Source organism: Myotis myotis, unplaced genomic scaffold, assembly GCF_014108235.1.
Source record: "Myotis myotis isolate mMyoMyo1 unplaced genomic scaffold, mMyoMyo1.p scaffold_m19_p_3, whole genome shotgun sequence".
In the NCBI taxonomy this organism is placed as follows: domain Eukaryota; kingdom Metazoa; phylum Chordata; class Mammalia; order Chiroptera; family Vespertilionidae; genus Myotis; species Myotis myotis.
In genome coordinates, this window is record NW_023416335.1 from 68,469,371 (window position 1) to 68,487,383 (window position 18,013).

The 18,013-nt window shown below is 35.9% G+C and overlaps 1 protein-coding gene across 1 annotated transcript in view; it reads right to left on the reverse strand.

Annotated features, from left to right (window-relative positions):
• Window positions 1-346: 346 nt before the first annotated feature.
• LOC118650433 (serine/threonine-protein kinase MARK2-like) overlaps window positions 347-18,013 on the reverse strand; it is a 65,178-nt gene continuing 47,511 nt past the window's right edge. Inside the window, 2 exon segments of the mRNA XM_036298902.1 lie at window positions 347-415; window positions 3,395-3,454. Coding sequence (XP_036154795.1) covers window positions 347-415; window positions 3,395-3,454 — 129 coding nt within the window.

An 18,013-nucleotide genomic window follows, 5' to 3' on the forward strand; every position in this document is an offset into this window, starting at 1 on the left:
ATGACTACTTTACTACTTTTTTCCCTGACAGCAAAAGGCCTAGAATCACATATTTACTTTTTTTATTCTTTTTTCCCTCTTGCTACTCCTTTCAGAATATTTTCTCTTATATCTGAATATATTTTTCAGTTTCCATTGAAAAACTTTTGTTTCTATTTATTTTCTTCATTTCCAATTGAAGTTGATTTGTATTCATTATATCCACTGTGAGTCAATAAATAGAATCTAGTTTCAGGGTACTCTCATTTCACCCAGCAAGTATCTCTTTCAGTAAGACTATAAAAATGCCTACCTCTTATCTTTAAAAATTTGCATGCATTACATTTACATAAATTGTGGTTCTTTGCTAAGTCAACAACTCTTCAAAATTCCCAAAGCTTAACATGGCTCCTTCAATTACTGAATCTTCTAACTCCTAAGGGAAAAAGAAAACACCAAAAACAAAACAAAACAAACAAACAAAAAAACCTCAAGGATTTTACAATTATACCACCAGCCTTATATGTCATTGAAAGCATTTCAAATTCGGATATTTTATTTTGAAATAAACTTTACTTTTTTCATGTTTCTTCCTTCTGGAAGTCTTAGATTGGTATCTCCTTCTGCCATTAGTAAAATGCTATTAGTTGCTAGTACATCATTAATGTCTGCTACACATTTTCCCTGCTATTTTTCTCTAGCACTATTTTTGTTGAAATTATTAAAATTGGAAAAATATTGGCCTTCCACTTGACACAAGAGAACAGAGATATATTTTATAACTATCAAGTTCACTAGTACATTACACTCAGGGTTATTATATTATTTTTGGTCTGCTTATGGAAAGGGCCAATGAAAGAATACCCAACTGAATGTGGAGCAAATCAGAGTATACATGGAAATATGACATGACCTATTTGTGAATATATTTGGTAAAAATTGTGTAATTTAGCCATTTACTAACATTAGATGCCAAGAGTCCAGTGTTGTTAAATTATTGAGTTCAGATATTCAGATTAGAGATAAGCAAGGTGGTGTAGATCATGAGACATTTCTTATGTCCTGAAAGTTCCATAGAAGGCATTTTCATTTTGGCCAGAATGTTTGCAGGTAGTGGTAGTATAAGTGAATGATTTACTGTATTTCCTCTGCAAGCGATAAGTAGAATTCAGAAAAAGATAACAGAATACCAGAGTTACAATAATTAACTTTAAAATAGTAAATTATTTACTAGCATTCATCTTCAACTCCTTAAAATGTTAGATGATAGCCGAAACCGGTTTGGCTCAGTGGATAGAGCGTCGGCCTGCGGACTGAAAGGTCCCAGGTTCGATTCCAGTCAAGGGCATGTACCTGGGTTGCGGGTACATCCCCAGTAGGAGATGTCCAGGAGGCGGCTGATCGATGTTTCTTTCCCATTGATGTTTCTAACTCTCTATCTCTCCCTTCCTCTCTGTAAAAAATCAATAAAATATATTTTAAAAAAAATGTTAGATGATAGAAATTAATATAAACTTATTTTACTGCATTGCAAATTGCTTTCAGATAAATTGATTCATTTACCCTCAGAATAACTATGAGCTAATTTTCACATGTTTTCATTCTCTCTTTAACCACTTGATTTGGTTCATATGGCTAATCTGCAATTCTTATCACCTAATTCAATAATAATAATGAAAGGAATTTTAGGGATCAAATAGGCAGGTTTAGGGAATCTTAGAAATAAAGAGGGCCCATGGTGGACAAATGCATAGGTGAGGGCTTGGAGCTGCCAGAAGGCATACACAGAGAATAGAAAGGTGCCACAGGATAAGGGGAGTGGAAACCATTCATTCACAGAGGATAAAGCAAAGTCACAGAGTATCAGGAAGAAGAAAACATACTTTTACAGAGAACAGAGAAATGTCGACAAATGCTGGACAAAGGGAAACATATCTTCACAGGAGATAGAGAAATGTTTCAAGAAAAGGGGGAGAGATAGAGGGGACATCATGTGGGTTTGGGGCTTTGAAGCTGATATTCTGCAAAAGACTGACAAATCTGCAAAATCAGAGTCATAAAATGGGGAAGGGGTCTAATTAGAAGTGAGCATGAAGAGACAAAGAACTATTGCATTTATAAACCTTAGAATAAAGGAGCTTGGATTGGTTGACCCCTCCCTATGGGGGAGTTTGTATTTGCATCTAATAAATTTCCACCCTTTTACTAACAATTCCTTTTAGTTCTTAAATATTATTCTTCAAACTTCGTGAGGCAACGACTCACAAAGGGGAGATCTGCTCCCCGCTCCCCATGTTTCATATAGTTACTTAGAAAATACCTCAATAGCCTCACTTAATTTTGGGAACATAAATTTTGGCTGAGGTAGCTCCAGTGCTTCCTGGGAACCACAGTATATCATGCATTTTTGAAACATGGTCACTTCTAGTATAAAATAAATCAAAAAATTCAGATAACAAGGTGTCCAGCTGTTATTGTCATAAGTAGCAAGTTATTAACATTAATAGTAGGAAGAGAGCAAAGGAGAGGTCAGACATTATAAACATAATCATCTGGGCAGCTTCACCGGGAAGCTATAGCTTCACACTCCCCAAGGAACCACCATCCATTTCCTGTAGAGCACTTGGGGAAGGGATTGGGCACAGGGGGAGATGGGTGCACACACAGTTGTGATGATAGAAGGAAGGTGTTTGCCTGTAGGTCTAATCTGGGGAAGAGATCATTGGCTGGGGGTAGGGAGGGGACCCCATGTAAGCCTGCAAAAATTTTGGAAGCTTATTAGTTATTTTGAATAATTTTCTTGTCCCTCCCAAACCTGAGAATACAGAATCACAGGTGTATACAAAGAAGCCTACTCTTTTGTAGTCCCTTGCTTTGTGACCTGCACTTGCCCTGTGTGCTCACCTATTCTCTCTTCATATCCATGTGGCCTTAAGCAGCTGCATAGAGCAGAAGCTATGGGCAATGGCCTTAATGGCCTGCTGAAGACAAGATTGGATTTTTTCCATGGCATGATGAACAGAGATGGAACATTGAGGGGAAACCCCTTAATTTTAAATCATCAACAAAGCTATCACAATACCCCATCTTTCCATGGGGGCTTCAGGAAATTATTTTCCCTGCAGCACACCAAGAACTCCACTTCCACCAAAAACACAGCCTTCCTAGAAAAGCTTCCAGTGGAGATAAACAATCTTACAGTACTTTAGCATAGCATTTATTGTATTATTTTGTAGTTGCTTATTTACTTTTCTATCACTGACAAATGGTGTTGATTTCCTAAAGGGAGAAATGATCTCTTTTAAATCTTCATTGTGCCTAGCAAAATTTATGGTGCCTTTTGACACTAAACAAATTTTGTATACACATGATTGGAACTCTCCTCTTCGCCCCATGTTCACCAAGGGATTTTTACCATAATGTAAATTTCAATTAATTCACAGATCTTGAGATTTCTTTCTAAAGCAATTAAACCCTGGAAAGAAGAGAGTAAAATAGAATTAGCATGCTATAAAAGCACTGGTTAAAACCTGCAAAGCTCTATTAATTCTTCCATCTTTTCTTTACTGCCAAACCCCAACATTGTCCTGTTTAGGGATGAGTGCCTTCATTAACAAAGACTATACTATAGTTACAAGCCCTCATTATCTGACATAATGTTCTTGGATTGTGCTTATTGTTTCCTGACTCTCACAGAAAAAATGTGCTATAAACTCTTCTTTGCTTATAGGAATTTATACCTATGTTTATTCTGGATATTTCATGGCTTGAATTTGGATCATATTCTGTAACATTTGCATGTAATCCAATTCTTCCTGGTTCAGAATATCACACTCCATTTAAAATCAGCTTATTTTTTTTACAACTTTTTATAATGATATACTAGAGACATATTTCAATCCTCTGTTTTCTCAATTTTAAAATGCATTCCTAATGACTTGTGATTTACAGTTCAGAGCTTAAAAGGTCTGGGAATGGATTAATAAATAGGATATTTTTATTTCCAAAATCCCTTGATTTACTTTAAATTTATATTACATTTAGAGAAAACATCATATGTTATCAAGGGAGAGTCTGTCATATTTCAGAAATTATATTTTAACCAAAGCACTGCCAATTTTGGATATGTTTATATTATTAAAATAACTAAGCAAAATATAAAAATATTACTTTATAAAAAAGAATATAAGGACAATGGAGATGGTATCAGATCAGTGATTAACAGGTTTTTAGGATGAGAGAGGCTAAATAGGTGAAGAGCAGAGGTTTTTTTTAAGTGGTCAAAATATCCTGTATGCTATAGTATTGATGGATACATGCCATTATGCACATAACCCTTTACTGCACAAAAAAATGAAACGTCTTGTATGCAAACTTAAAAAATTATTTAGGAAATTGAGAGATACCAGAATAGGATGCAGCATATGACAAAACAATCTAGCTGTATTAAAATAAATGAAACAAGATCACTACATAGATGGGAAAAATATGCAACCTGAAATATGGAAATGGGTAGAATCTGTAAAAATAAAGTCAAATAGAACTGTACATAAAAACTCTACTCTAATGGATAAAGTTGTTTCCCATGGGAACTGATTGAGTTAACAAATCTGAAACCACTGTACATGTAGACCAGGATTGAACAGTTAAGTAAATGAGTAGCAGTTGGTGAGAGCTAGGTTTTTCTCCTAAGTGGGATGTTACACACAAACTAGGAGAGGAGTCTAGAATGATCCATATGGTAATAGACTAAAAATTGAAACCTTAACATAAATTCATATTTAGCTTAATAGAAATTCAGATGGTGACATATAGAAATATTCATTGATATGTGTATATACCGATTTGCTGTACAATGAGGGGACAATAGTTAACAAAGAAGACTAATATTCTTGCCATCTTGGAGTTTATTACCATATAACTTAACAATCCCATGTGATAAATTAAGAATGAGTTAAAAATTAAGAATACAAGTTTCAATTTAAAATAAGTTTAATACAAGTTATCGTTTTTGCAAGAACTTTAAAGAGGTGAGAGAATAAAACATGTGAACCACATGGGATGTTAAATCTCTCCACTTCTAGGTTTACAGATGTGTCAGAATGGCTGACTTAGCTCCTGCATGCATCAAAAAATTGGGAGCAAGAGAAAACTACCAGGGCATGAAATGAAAGCTACATGATGCATCTGAATAAAGGTGCACATATATGTGACATATGACACATTTTCGGACCAATTTTATATTGTCAACCTTCACCCTCTAAGAACTATTTATTTGTTGAGTAAGTAAATATGTGAATCAATTAAACATACTCTAAAGAATGAAGAAGGATTAATGAGAGAATTCAATAATAAATGAAACCAATGATTCATAGTGAATACATGAAAGATGATTGAAAGCTAAATGTAGCACAAATATTAAATGAAGGAAAGAATGTTTAGCCCACAGAATGCATGCAGTCAATTTTTATATACTTTTGAGAGGTAGATTTTAAGCTTCCCAGAAATCACTATCATGATTAGGAGATCTCTTGGTAAATACTATTTTCTTCTGTTACTAAATCCAAAAGATGTTTCCTTCATCAGTTTTCATAAACTGTTCATTGTTTATTATAGTTTAGCTTCTCTTAACAATCAAAGTAGTAATTTACAGGTGTGCCTTATACAATGCTTTTCTTTTAATGGTGCATGCAGTGTTACCAGTTATTAGCTCAAAATATATACTCTTGAATTTTCACAATATAAAATTTTACTTTGACATTTTGAATTGGTATTTTCCTCCCAAATTTAATGTAAATAAGTAGGTTCGGTGAATCTTAAAGTTAGGATTGCAAAGTGAGAGACAGTAAAATCCCAATATTTGAAACAGCCATTTAACAGGACAATGTCATCACTGTTTCATGAACCTTTGAAAATTATTGTTCCAAATAAAAGTTAATAAATGAATTATTCAATGTTATATTTTCTTATTTTGCACTTTATTCACAAAAACTAATAAATAAAAATGTTTTTCAAATACTGCCCATTCCGGCAACCATATGACCATAGAAAAATGATGACCCCATTCAAAATTCAGAATCTACAAAGAGTGTGGAAGAGGGAGCAAAAACATGATAAAAAATCTGCTAGGGTGAATTGTTATCAGGATTATCTTCTATTAAATAATTCTTCATAGTTTACTAGATATTGAAAGCGATCCTGGGATTCCTGAACAGAATGAGCTGCAAATGAAGGAGCACCCTGAGAAAGGTCTTAGCCTTTTGTCTTTCCATGTTCCATTCTATCTTCCTCACTCAGGACCCTGGTGCTGTAGTCACACCCGCTCTCTCGTCACTCCTGTGAATACTATTGTCAGTGAACTAGAGAAACAGAGTCAGAATGAATGTGCAAAATGTGCAGACAAATAATTTTATTTCAAAAATTAAGGATTATCTCAGAAAATCCTCTTTTATTACTTCCAATATTTACTGGCAAAAATATTTTACAGAAAACAAAGAATGTTTACCCAAGGATGTTATTGTAAAAATATATCATGCAATTAAAATACATCTGCCGTACATTTAAGTTCTTTATCCATTTTGAGTTTATTTTTGTGTATGGTGTAAGTTGGTGGTTTAGTTTCATTTTCTTGCATGTATCTGTCCAATTTTCCCAACACCATTTATTGAAGAGACTATCCTGGCTCCATTGTATGTTCTTGCCTCCTTTGTCAAATATTAATTGAGCATATTGGTTTGGGCCGATTTCTGGGCTCTCTATTCTATTCCATTGATCTATATGTCTGTTGTTGTGCCAGTACCAAGCAGTTTTGAGAACAGTGGCTTTGTAATACAGCTTGATATCTGGTATTGAGATCCCACCTACTTTGTTCTTCTTCCTCAGAATTGCTGCAGCTATTCGGGGTCTTTTTTTATTCCAGATGAATTTTTGGAGAGTTCGTTCTAGATCTCTGAAGTATGCCATTGGTATTTTAATGGGAAGTGCATTGAATTTGTAGATTGCTTTGGGTAGTATGGACATTTTAATGATGTTGATTCTACCAATCCATGAACACGGTATGTTCTTCCATCTGTTTATGTCTTCCTCTATCTCTTTTTTCAACGTACTGTAGTTTTCTGAGAAGAGGTCTTTTACCTCCTTAGTTAAGTTTATTCCTAGGTAGCTTAATTTTTTTGGTGCGATGGTAAATGGGATTGTTTTTATAATCTCTCTTTCTGAAAGTTCACTATTGGTGTATAGAAATGCCTCAGATTTCTTAGGGTTAATTTTGTATCCTGCTACATTGCCAAATTCATGTATTAAGTCTAGTAGTTTTTTGATGGAGTCTCTAGGGTTTTGTATGTATAATATCATGTCGTCTGCAAATAAGGACAGTTTTACCTCCTCTTTTCCAATTTGGATGCCTTTTATTTCTTCTTCCTGTCTAATTGCAATGGCTAATACTTCCAGTACTATGTTGAACAGGAATGGTGAGAGTGGGCATCCCTGTTTTGTTCCTGTTCTTAGGGGAAATGGTGTTAGTTTTTGTCCATTGAGTATAATGTTGGCTGTGGGCCTGTCATATATGGCTTTTATTATCTTGAGGTATGATCCTTCTACTCCTACCTTGCTGAGAGTTTTTATCAAAAATGGGTGTTGGATTTTGTCAAATGCTTTTTCTGCATCAATTGATATGACCATGTGGTTTTTTTCTTTCAATTTGTTTATGTGATGTATCACGTTTATTGATTTGCGCATATTGTACCATCCTTGCATCCCTGGGATAAATCCTACTTGGTCATGGTGTATGATCTTTCTGATGTACTGCTGGATACAATTTGCTAAGATTTTGTTGAGGATTTTGGGATCTATGTTCATGAGGGATATTGGCCTGTAATTCTCTTTCATTGTGTTGTCTTTACCTGGTTTTGGTATTAGGGTGATGCTGGCTTCATAGAATGGAGTTTCCTCAAAAAAATAAAAATGGGACTCCCATTTGACCCTGTGATCCCACTTCTAGGAATATATCCCAAGAAACCAGATACACCAATCAGAAAAGATATATGCACCCATATGTTCATAGCAGCACAATTCACCATAGCTAAGATCTGGAAACAGCCTAAGTGCCCATCAGTAGATGAATGGATTAGAAAACTGTGGTACATCTACACGATGGAATACTATGCTGCTCTAAAAAGGAAGGAACTCTTACCATTTGCAACGTCATGGATGGAACTGGAGAGCATTATGCTAAGTGAAATAAGCCAGTCAATGAAGGAAAAATACCACATGATCTCACTCATTCATGGATAATAGAGACCATTATAAACTTTTGAACAATAATAGATACAGAGGCAGAGCTGCCTCAAACAGATTGTCAAACTGCAGCAGGAAGGCCGGGGAGGGTTCGGGGGGCAGGAGGGAGGGGGGTAGGAAATCAACTGAAGGACTTGTATGCGTGCATATAAGCATAACCAATGGACATAAGACACTGGGGGGTAGGGGAGGCCAGGGGATTGTAAAGGGCGGGGGGGAAAAAAAGGACACATATGTAATACCCTTGTAATACTTTAAGCAATAAAAATAAATAAATAAATAAATAAATAAATAAATAAATAAATAAATAAATAAAATGCATCTGCATCAATAAACTGACTTTTTAAGGAAAATATATAGAGTTTAATGTTCACTGTGTTCCTTTATATTTTACTCTTTTAAAAAAATTGTATTTTATAGTTAACATGGAAACTTGATTTATTATATTCAATTTTACTGACAAGGTGGGAATTTGGGGGAAAACATTGCTTTCTCCCCCTTTCTAAATAACATATGTTTACTTGATAACTAATTTATCATCTAATTTCTGATATTGACATTAATTACTTAACTTGAACTTCAAATAAATGAAATTAGATGTTTTTATATTAAGTATCATATTGAATTAAAAAATTATATTCACTATTGACAAAATCCCATTCAGAATAGAATTCACCATCTTAATAAGATCCTAACACATAAAGGAATAATTCAAGTGATATAGGAAAGCTTATAAGAGAAGCTGAAATATTTCAAGTGTGCCTTGTACAGAGGCTGGAATCTGATTTAATCATAAATCTATAATATATTGGTTCACATTTTATAGTATATAACAAAAATTTGGGGTTAGTGACTATTTTATTTGTTTGTTTGTTTATTTTTAAGTCCTCACCCTTAGACATTTTTCCATTTATTTTTAAAAATATTTATTGTTGAAAGTATTACATATGCCCCCCCTTTTTCCCCTTTGACCTCTTCTAGCCCATTCCCCAACCTCTTGCCCCAGGCCTTCACCACACTATTGTCTGTGTCCATGGGCTATGCATATATGCATACAAGTTCTTTGGTTGATCTGTTCCCACCCATGCCTTCCCTCTGGGATTCCATGGTCCTTTCCATGCTTTTATGTCTCTGGATCCATTTTGTTCATCAGTTTATTCTGTTCATTAGATTCCACATATGAGTGAAATCATGTAATACTTGTCTTTCTCTGACTTGCTTATTTCACTTAACATGATACTCTCCAGTCCCTCCATGCTGTTTAAGTAAGTAAGAGTAGTTACCAAACTTTAGGTAACTTAAAACTTGGAATACTAGTAAATGTGAAAAGACTAGAGTTATAAGGTCTAGGCTTAACTTCTAGTAATAAATTTTGAATTATCAGAAGTCACCACATGATTTAAGGAAACAGTTATTTTCTAAGAAAATTTTGCTTTGCTCCAAAATTATCAGAGGTTACTTTATATTTATCTTATTAGTGCCTGCCACAGGATACATAGAGCATACCTATCTGCAATAGATACTTCAGGCATAGTTGGATGCAGGCCAAAGAAAAAATCTGTTTGCACTCCATCTGGGAACAGCTGGAGGACCATCTATTGCTGAGGATCCCTCTTTATGCAGAGTGTCAATGCTCATTACATTAATGGACAAGAGCAACACGCTCAGAAATGAGCTGTATGTTGTCTCCAAAGTCCAAAGAGATTCATCTTATACTACTTTTTTATTACTTCATTCATTTTGAAGGGAGTAAACTAACATGACCCTAACCCTGCAAAACAGACATTTCAGTAGCATGAGGAGAGCTTCAAATTTTCATTTGATGTTGGTCAATATATTGAAAATCTTTGAATATTAATTATGTACAGAATGGGGAGTGTTGATAAAGCCCCAAGCAAAGTTATTATAATTTTGAATGAAGGTACTCCTCTATTCCTGCCATGGTAATACAAGCTGCTTCTGTTTTTCTCAAGTTATATTCATAGAGACAAATCATTTATGAAATTATTGGTTTCCCAACAGATATCAGGGTTGTGTTGATTTGTCCCATCAGAGTCTATATATGAAACATCAACTGCAATTGGAATTGCTGCCTAATTTGATTACAACAATCCACTATAATTTTTCAATACACATCTGCCTTACTCAAAATCAAAATGTGTAATTAAGTGACAGTGTAACAGAGATCTCTTACCTTGGCTTCTTTTATACAGTAAGACACTGATATGTGCTGCTATTCCTGCAGGTCTTTGGTTTATTGCTTTGATAGTAACGTTATATCCAAAGTTGCCTCTTAACCTTTCTAGTCAAAATCCCTTACCAGCAAAAATTTATTTAATGATTTAGCACATAAGGTTGAGGAATTCCTCAACAATGTAAAGTACAATGTACACAAAAATTTAGCATTTCAATTAAGGAGCCATAGAAAATTTGTCCACTTTTTCAACATCTTTATAATAAAATTTCAGGTGATTGGGACAGAAAATATGGAAGGAGGTACATTAAGAAAAATGATAGAAAAAAATTTCTAATCAGATAATACTCATAAATATTTTACTTGAAAAGGCCAACAGATTGTCAAGCTAGTTAAAAGCAAAGTAAGATGGATATGTTTTCTAAAATATGTACAAAACATAAAAGAAGATCGGGAAATCATCCAGCAAGAGAAAGTGGTTTGGATACAAAAGAGCAAATATTAGATGTCAATTAAACTTACATTTCTATTATTGTAAAATAGAAGATAATTAAGCTTCTTAAATTTCCAAAAATGTATTTCAGACCTTAAATTTTATATCTAGTAATAATATAAATCAGATGTAAGTGAATCTGGTATAAAAAGGAGATAAATATGTTTTAGATACTCCACGATTCATACATTCTTCTGATTAAAAAAAGCACAACAGCAACACAATTTGGAACTGTCCTGCAATCATTATGGTTTAAGACATTGCATATCTCAGATTTTTAAAAAATGTTTTGCATACAGATATAAACTTTAAAAAAGTTGTCCACCATATTGCTGTTCATGTTTTTATTTTATTTTATTGTTGTTCCTCTTTTCCAGTTACCTTAGGATAAATTATAATATTGTTGAGATTCCATTTTGAATCCTATTATTTTTATGCAATAAGTATTGGTAGCTCTGAGTATTAATACTATGTATTCTTAACATCTCACAGTTTTCCTTTACATAATAGAATATCACTTCATATATCATGTAAGAAGCTTGCCACAGTATAACTCATTTGACTCTTCATTTTTTTTTTTGGTATAAATGCTATCATATAATTTATTTATAAAATTATAAATTCCACATTGCACTGTTATTATTTTCCTCTATCAACTATCCTTTAAATATTTTTTTGATATTTAAAGAATACTTTAAATGTTACTCAGTTTATTGTTTTTCATTCCTTCTAAAGACCTGTTTGTTTAGAAGTGTAACTACCCTGCAAAACTTTGCAGGTAAAAATATATTTTCTCTATAAAGTTTTCCTTAATTAGTAGAAGTACTATTAACATTCACAGAGATCTACTCATAATAACTAAATTATGTTTCTTCCAAAATATACTTCTTTTGTTTCTTGTACCCAGACTCACTTTTCCTGGCTCCAGTGACAAATTTAACCAGCCATTGACGATAATTTATTAATTTACTAGAGGCCTGGTGCACAAAAATTTGTGCACTAGGGGGGGTCCCTCAGCCCGGCCTATGCCCTCTTGCAGTCTGGGACCCCTTGAAGGATGTCCACCTGCTGGCTTAGGCCCACTCACTGGGGTATCAGGCCCAAGCTGGCAGTCAGACATCCATCTGGCAACCCGGCAGCCCTCGGGGGATGTCCACTTGCCAGTGGAGAGCAGGCCTAAGCTGCAGTCAGACATCCTTAGTGCTGCTGAGGAGGCGGGAGAGGCTTCCACCACCACCGCTGGCAACTGTCAGCCTGGCTTGTGGCTGAGCAGAGCTCCCCCATGTGGGAGCACACTGACCATCAGGGGTCAGCTTCTGCATTGAGCGTCTGCCCCCTGGTGGTCAATGTGTGTCATAGTGACCAGTCATTCCCAGTCATTCTGCTGTTATGGTCAATTTGCATATTACCCTTTTATTATATAGGATAGAGACCTGGTGCACAGGTGGGGGCCAGCTGGTTTGCCCTGAAGGGTGTCCCAGATCAGGGTGGGGATCCCACTGGGGTTCCTGGCCAGCCTGGGTGAGGGGCTGATTGGTGTTTGCAGGCAAGTCACACCCCCTTCAGGGTGAGCATCCTCACTGGGGTGCCTGGCCAGCCTAGGTGAGGAGCTGATGGCTGTTTTCAGGCTGGTCACACCCCCTTCAGGGTAGGAGATTCCCACTGGGGTGCCTGGCCAGTCTGGGTGAGGGGCTGCGGGCCATTTCCAGGCTGGCCAAACTCCCTGGCGATGGAAGCTCCCAGCCTCTCCTTTTTTTCTTTTTTTTTCTGGGATTTATTTACCTTCTATAATTGAAAATTTGTAGCCTTGAGAGGAGCTCAGAGCCAGCCAGGGTGGGCAGGAGGGAAGTCTCCTGCTCTCTCCAGCTCCGTGGCCACAGCCGGCTGAAAGCAGGTATCTGGGGTTTATTTACCTTCTATAATTGAAATTTTGTTGCTTTGAGTAGAGCTCAGAGCCAGCCACGGGAAGCTTGGCTTCCTCCATCATTTGGGGCAACCAAGCCACCTGCTTGCTCCAGCTCCGTAGCTGCTGGCCACCATCTTGGTTGGGTTAATTTGCATATAGTCACTCTGATTGGCTGGTGGGCATGGCTTAAGGCATATTGAAGGTACAGTCAATTTGCATGTTTGTCTTTTATTAGTGTAGATTACCTTATTCTTGTTGAGTATTTCTAACTGTTGTGTTTCTCAGCCAAGTCTGATTCCATTTTGTAAATGAAAATCATTTTGTTTTATTTTTAGTGGCCACATGAGAAGACTGGTTTTGCTTATGTTATCTTACTAAATGATTCTTCTCAAGTGACAGACAACACTGGCTGTATCTTTCTATTTATCCCTTGTGTTTTCTCCTGTCAAGGATTCTGTTATCTCTTGACTTTTAGAAACTATTCTCTTTGAGAATAGATCATGAGAATATGATTTTGAAAATAGACAGCTGACCTCTATTGCAAGGATGACAAACTGCTCATATTACATATTAAATCATTAATTATATATGATCTGATTATTGAATAAAAATCTTAAGGTTTGTGTTGTTTGCACAGTCTGTGAATTTGGATCACTAAAAAGAATAGGCTTCACTTTAAAAAAGGTCACTTGAATAGAAGTCAGTTCTGGTTTCAAGGAACACCTTAAGGAGATTTGTCATCTCTACCTGATCATTCATACCAAAGCTGATGCAGCTGATTATTGAATTTTGTTTGAAACACAGCAAATTGTTGTTTGTGTTTCCATTTGACCAGTGACTAAGGTTGAAAAATTAAGGCTACTGGTTCTTATGTTTCTTTTAGGTGAGTTTGTGTATAACTAATTTTTAAAGCTTTTTTCCTCTCCAAAAAAAGAAAATATTTAGCTTTCACAACAGTTTGCTTCCAATCGTAGCCCTTTTTATGTTATTACTGGCTTTTTAAAAAGCTTTTGAAGATTAACTGGTCATATAAATCTTTTCTTTGTGTGAAACTATAGCGTTATCTAATTGGGACAGATCTATTATAAAGGGGGTGAGATGTATACAAAGTTTTAAAGATTGACACTCTTGTTGCATAGTTTAGAGAACAGAAAGCTTTAACTATCAAAAAGAGGCTTTTCTTGGTTAGAAAATTGTATAAACGAGTCTGAATTATTGTCAGAATCAAATGCATATGATATGAAAGAGCACTTCTGGCTTGTGAAGGGCTCATTCCCTGCCTCAGATATCAGAAGGGTTCCAATTGCATGGCTTTTACTAGTTTCTTTTGCAGGGAAAACCACACAACACCAGAAAGCCCCACGGAAATGTATATCTAGGCAAGGTGTTTTCAACAATTCTGTGTCTGCAAAACAATGTCAACTTTTATTTTGATCCACATTCTCTAGACTAATGCTTTAGCAAACAACACAAAAGAAACAGGGATATATATCCTTTGACCATGAACCTCTTATCCTTAATTCCCTGGCATTTTAACTAATACGATGCCATATATATGATTGTACTTCTTCCCCCCACATTATAGTAACATCTATCACAAACATGGTTTCAGTAATGCACTCTGAAATCAAAGAAATCCTGAGATTGAGGGGAGAATTCAGTGTGGCCCAGGAAGAACTTTGCAACAGAACTCCCTGGCTGTCTTCTGGAAGGTTATTTTTCGAATATCTCTTACAAAGGGGAGAATATGAGAGGAATTATTGGGCTTTGAAGATCAGTAGGTCTTTTTGTAATATGAACCAAAGGCTGTCACAGAATTAACCTATGCAGGAAATAATTTAATATTGACAAACAAAGCTCATTTAATGTGTAGTATATCCCACAGTCTAGAATTTACAGATCAAAAACTCATTGTGGAGTTTTGCATGTTCCTCTGGCCTCAATCTTTCATTAAAATTGGAAGCTAAATTCAGAAGCCTGAGCAGACATAGATTTGATTCATTTGACAAGACCATTGGTGGTGTTTTACTTTTTTATCTGGAAATATATAATGGCTATCTTTCTTTGTTATGGTATTAGTAGTCACTGATGCTCAGATGCAGATCTTTAATTCATTAACCATAGAGTTTGACAAGCTTGATAGCATCGTTCCTGTTGATTTGAACACTATGGATGCTTATTACTACTGGGTTAATAAATAAAAGTTCTTTATTTTTATCCCTTAAGTATCTAAAAATCATACATTAAAAATGTTGTAAATAAATAAATTTTTAATAAATAAGTTTTACACATTTGAACATCAATTCAACATAGAACCCGAATACTTCTACTTTTTCTAGAGTACCTGTTTATATTCATTTAATTATATTTTACATTAATTGAAAAAGTGGACTACATAGTAATGTCTTATTCTATGCTTCTTATTAAACAGGAATTTATCAAATAATTTTTAGCAACTCTCTCATAACTCAGCAATATACATGAGTTTTATTTATTCTAATTGTAATCATTTGTTGAGATAAGAGTAGATAACAGTTTTAAAAGTTATATATTTAATGCTAAGTCTGTTTGCTGGATTTAGAAAATATATGCTTTTTCAATAATATAAATGTAGTCAAAAGTTGTAATTCATTCAGATACTATAGAAATGACAAAGGTATTGATTCATTTTAATCAATGTAGTGGTTAAGGATAGAATAATAGACACGATGTTTTATTGCTTACATAATTTGGTTTAAAAAGTGTTTTTAAGGATCTTTCCATTAAGATAGTGGTGTAAGTAAATTCAGTACTCAAATCGACCCACAATAACATCAACATTACAACTAAACTACAAAATAACCATCATTCCAAACTGCCTGAAATCTAGCTGACCAGAATTCCTACAACTAAGGATATAAAGAAGATACATGGAGACTGGTAAGAAGGGAAGAGATGCATAAAGTGCTGGTCCCACACACACCTGTGGCAGATAAAATTGGGTTGGATATCTCAGTTGTGGAGATACCCACTAGGTAGCAAGGAGTCCTAATACCAAACAGAAACCCCATCCTGCAGTTGCAGTGCCTGGAAGAGAAGTCCCCATAACTTCTGGTTGTAAAGACCAGTGGAGATTGTGTCTGAGTGAGATGGAGGCTTTTGGCATCCCAAGCATTCCTAAAGGGTCCACACATGTGTGTACTCTGACTCAGTTGCTCTGAACTTGAGCACTGGAGCAGCACCTCAAAAAGCACCAAGGACAGATATGGGGGAATTTAACTGTTTAGCATCTGGGCCACTTAGAGGAGCAGCTTTCTCCAAGACAGAAGTGCTGGCAAAGGCCATTGTTCTTTTTCTGGGTTCTTTTTACAGAGCTGGTAAGCAGGCAGCATATTGGAGTCTCCATCAACCTAGCAAAAAGAGTTTTCCCAACCCTGGTGATTCCCTGTGATACTGTCCTACCCAACTTCCTGGCAAACCCAAGTCATTTCCAGTGACTTTTTCACATAAATGGCCTGTCTTGGCTAATGCTTTGAGCTTTCCTAAAATCTCTCAAACAAGCAGCATCTGGCCTTCGCAGGCCTTGTACCTCTAACTAAAAGACCCTAAGTCTGGCATTAAGAATGGCTGGACTTGGTTTGCAGCTTGGCCTTGCCTAATAACTTCCAAGCCCAGCACAAGTAAAAAGCCATATTCAAATCACTTTGTAGGTCATGGGAGGTGCCTTCAGGCATGGCACAGGTGTCAGCTAATCTTGATTCACACAACGCTGGAGACTCCAGAGTCTGCACACTTTATGGACAGCCTCAGACCACATCAAAGCATCATCTAGCCACCTCCACAAACAACATCTACAAAGGTTAGAGACAGCAGGTACCAAGAGACCACTGAAGTAAGTCCTTCTCTGTGGGCTCAGCTCTTGCACAGCAGGTCCTCTGTGGTGGTTGCAGGAAATCTTGCAGTCGATCAGCCTGGGTATAAAACCCTCCCACTAATGTGTCAACAGCAATCAAGGATCAACTGCAATAAAAAAGTGCACAAAACCCATATGGTGGGCATGCCTGGAGTGCCCAGTCAGCTGATTTGGGAGGCTGTTCCATTGAACTTTATAGGACACCTACTGCATAAGGACACTCTACCAAGCCAAGGAGACATAGTATCTCTACTTAATATGTAGAAACAAACACAGGGAGGCAGCCAAAATGAGGAAACAAAGAGACATGTCTCAATTAAAGAATGGAACAAAACTCCAGAAAAAGAACTAAATGTGGACAAGCAATCTATCAGATGCAGAGTTCAAGGCACTTGCTATAAGAATGTACAATGAACTTAGGGGAAGAGTAAATGAACTTAATGAGAACTTCAACAAAGAGATAAAAAATATAAAAATGAAGTCTGGGGGGTGAAGGGTGTGAGGTAGAGGAGGTCAATGGGGGAAATAAAGGAACATCAGTAATACTGCAGCAATAAACATGAATTTTTAAAAATTGACAAACATTTACATAGCCAGTCAGAAATGAAAAATACATTAACTAAAACGAAGAATACACTGGAGGGTCAACAGTGAATTAGATGAAGCAGAGGATCAAATCAGAGGTTGGAAAGATAAGGAACCAGAAAACACCCAATCAGAACAACAACAACAAGACAAAACACAGAAAATAAGAATCCCCCCGAAAAGGGGGTTGTATAAGGAGCTTCTGGGACAACTTCCAGAATAACCACATTCACATCCTGGGGTTTCCAAAAAGAGAAGAGAGAGAGCAAGGAATTGAAAACCTATCTGAAAAAAGAATGATGGAAAACCTTCCTAACCTGGGGAAGGAAATAGATATACAATTCCAGGAAGTGCAGGGAGACCCAAATAAGATGAACTCAAAGAGGCCAACACCAAGACACATCATAATTAAAATGCCAAAGTTTAAAGCCAAAAATGTGATATTAAAAGCAGCAAAAGACAGTTACCTTCAAGGGAGTTCCCATAAGACTTCAGCTAATTTCTCAATAGAAACATTTCAGGCCATAAGGGATTGCCATGAAATATCCAAAGTAATGAAAAACAGTGAACTACCCAGCAAAGCTATCATTTAGAATGAAAAGACAGATAAAGAGCTTCCTAAATAAGAAAAAGCTAGAGGAGTTTATCACAACAAAACCAGAAGTGTTA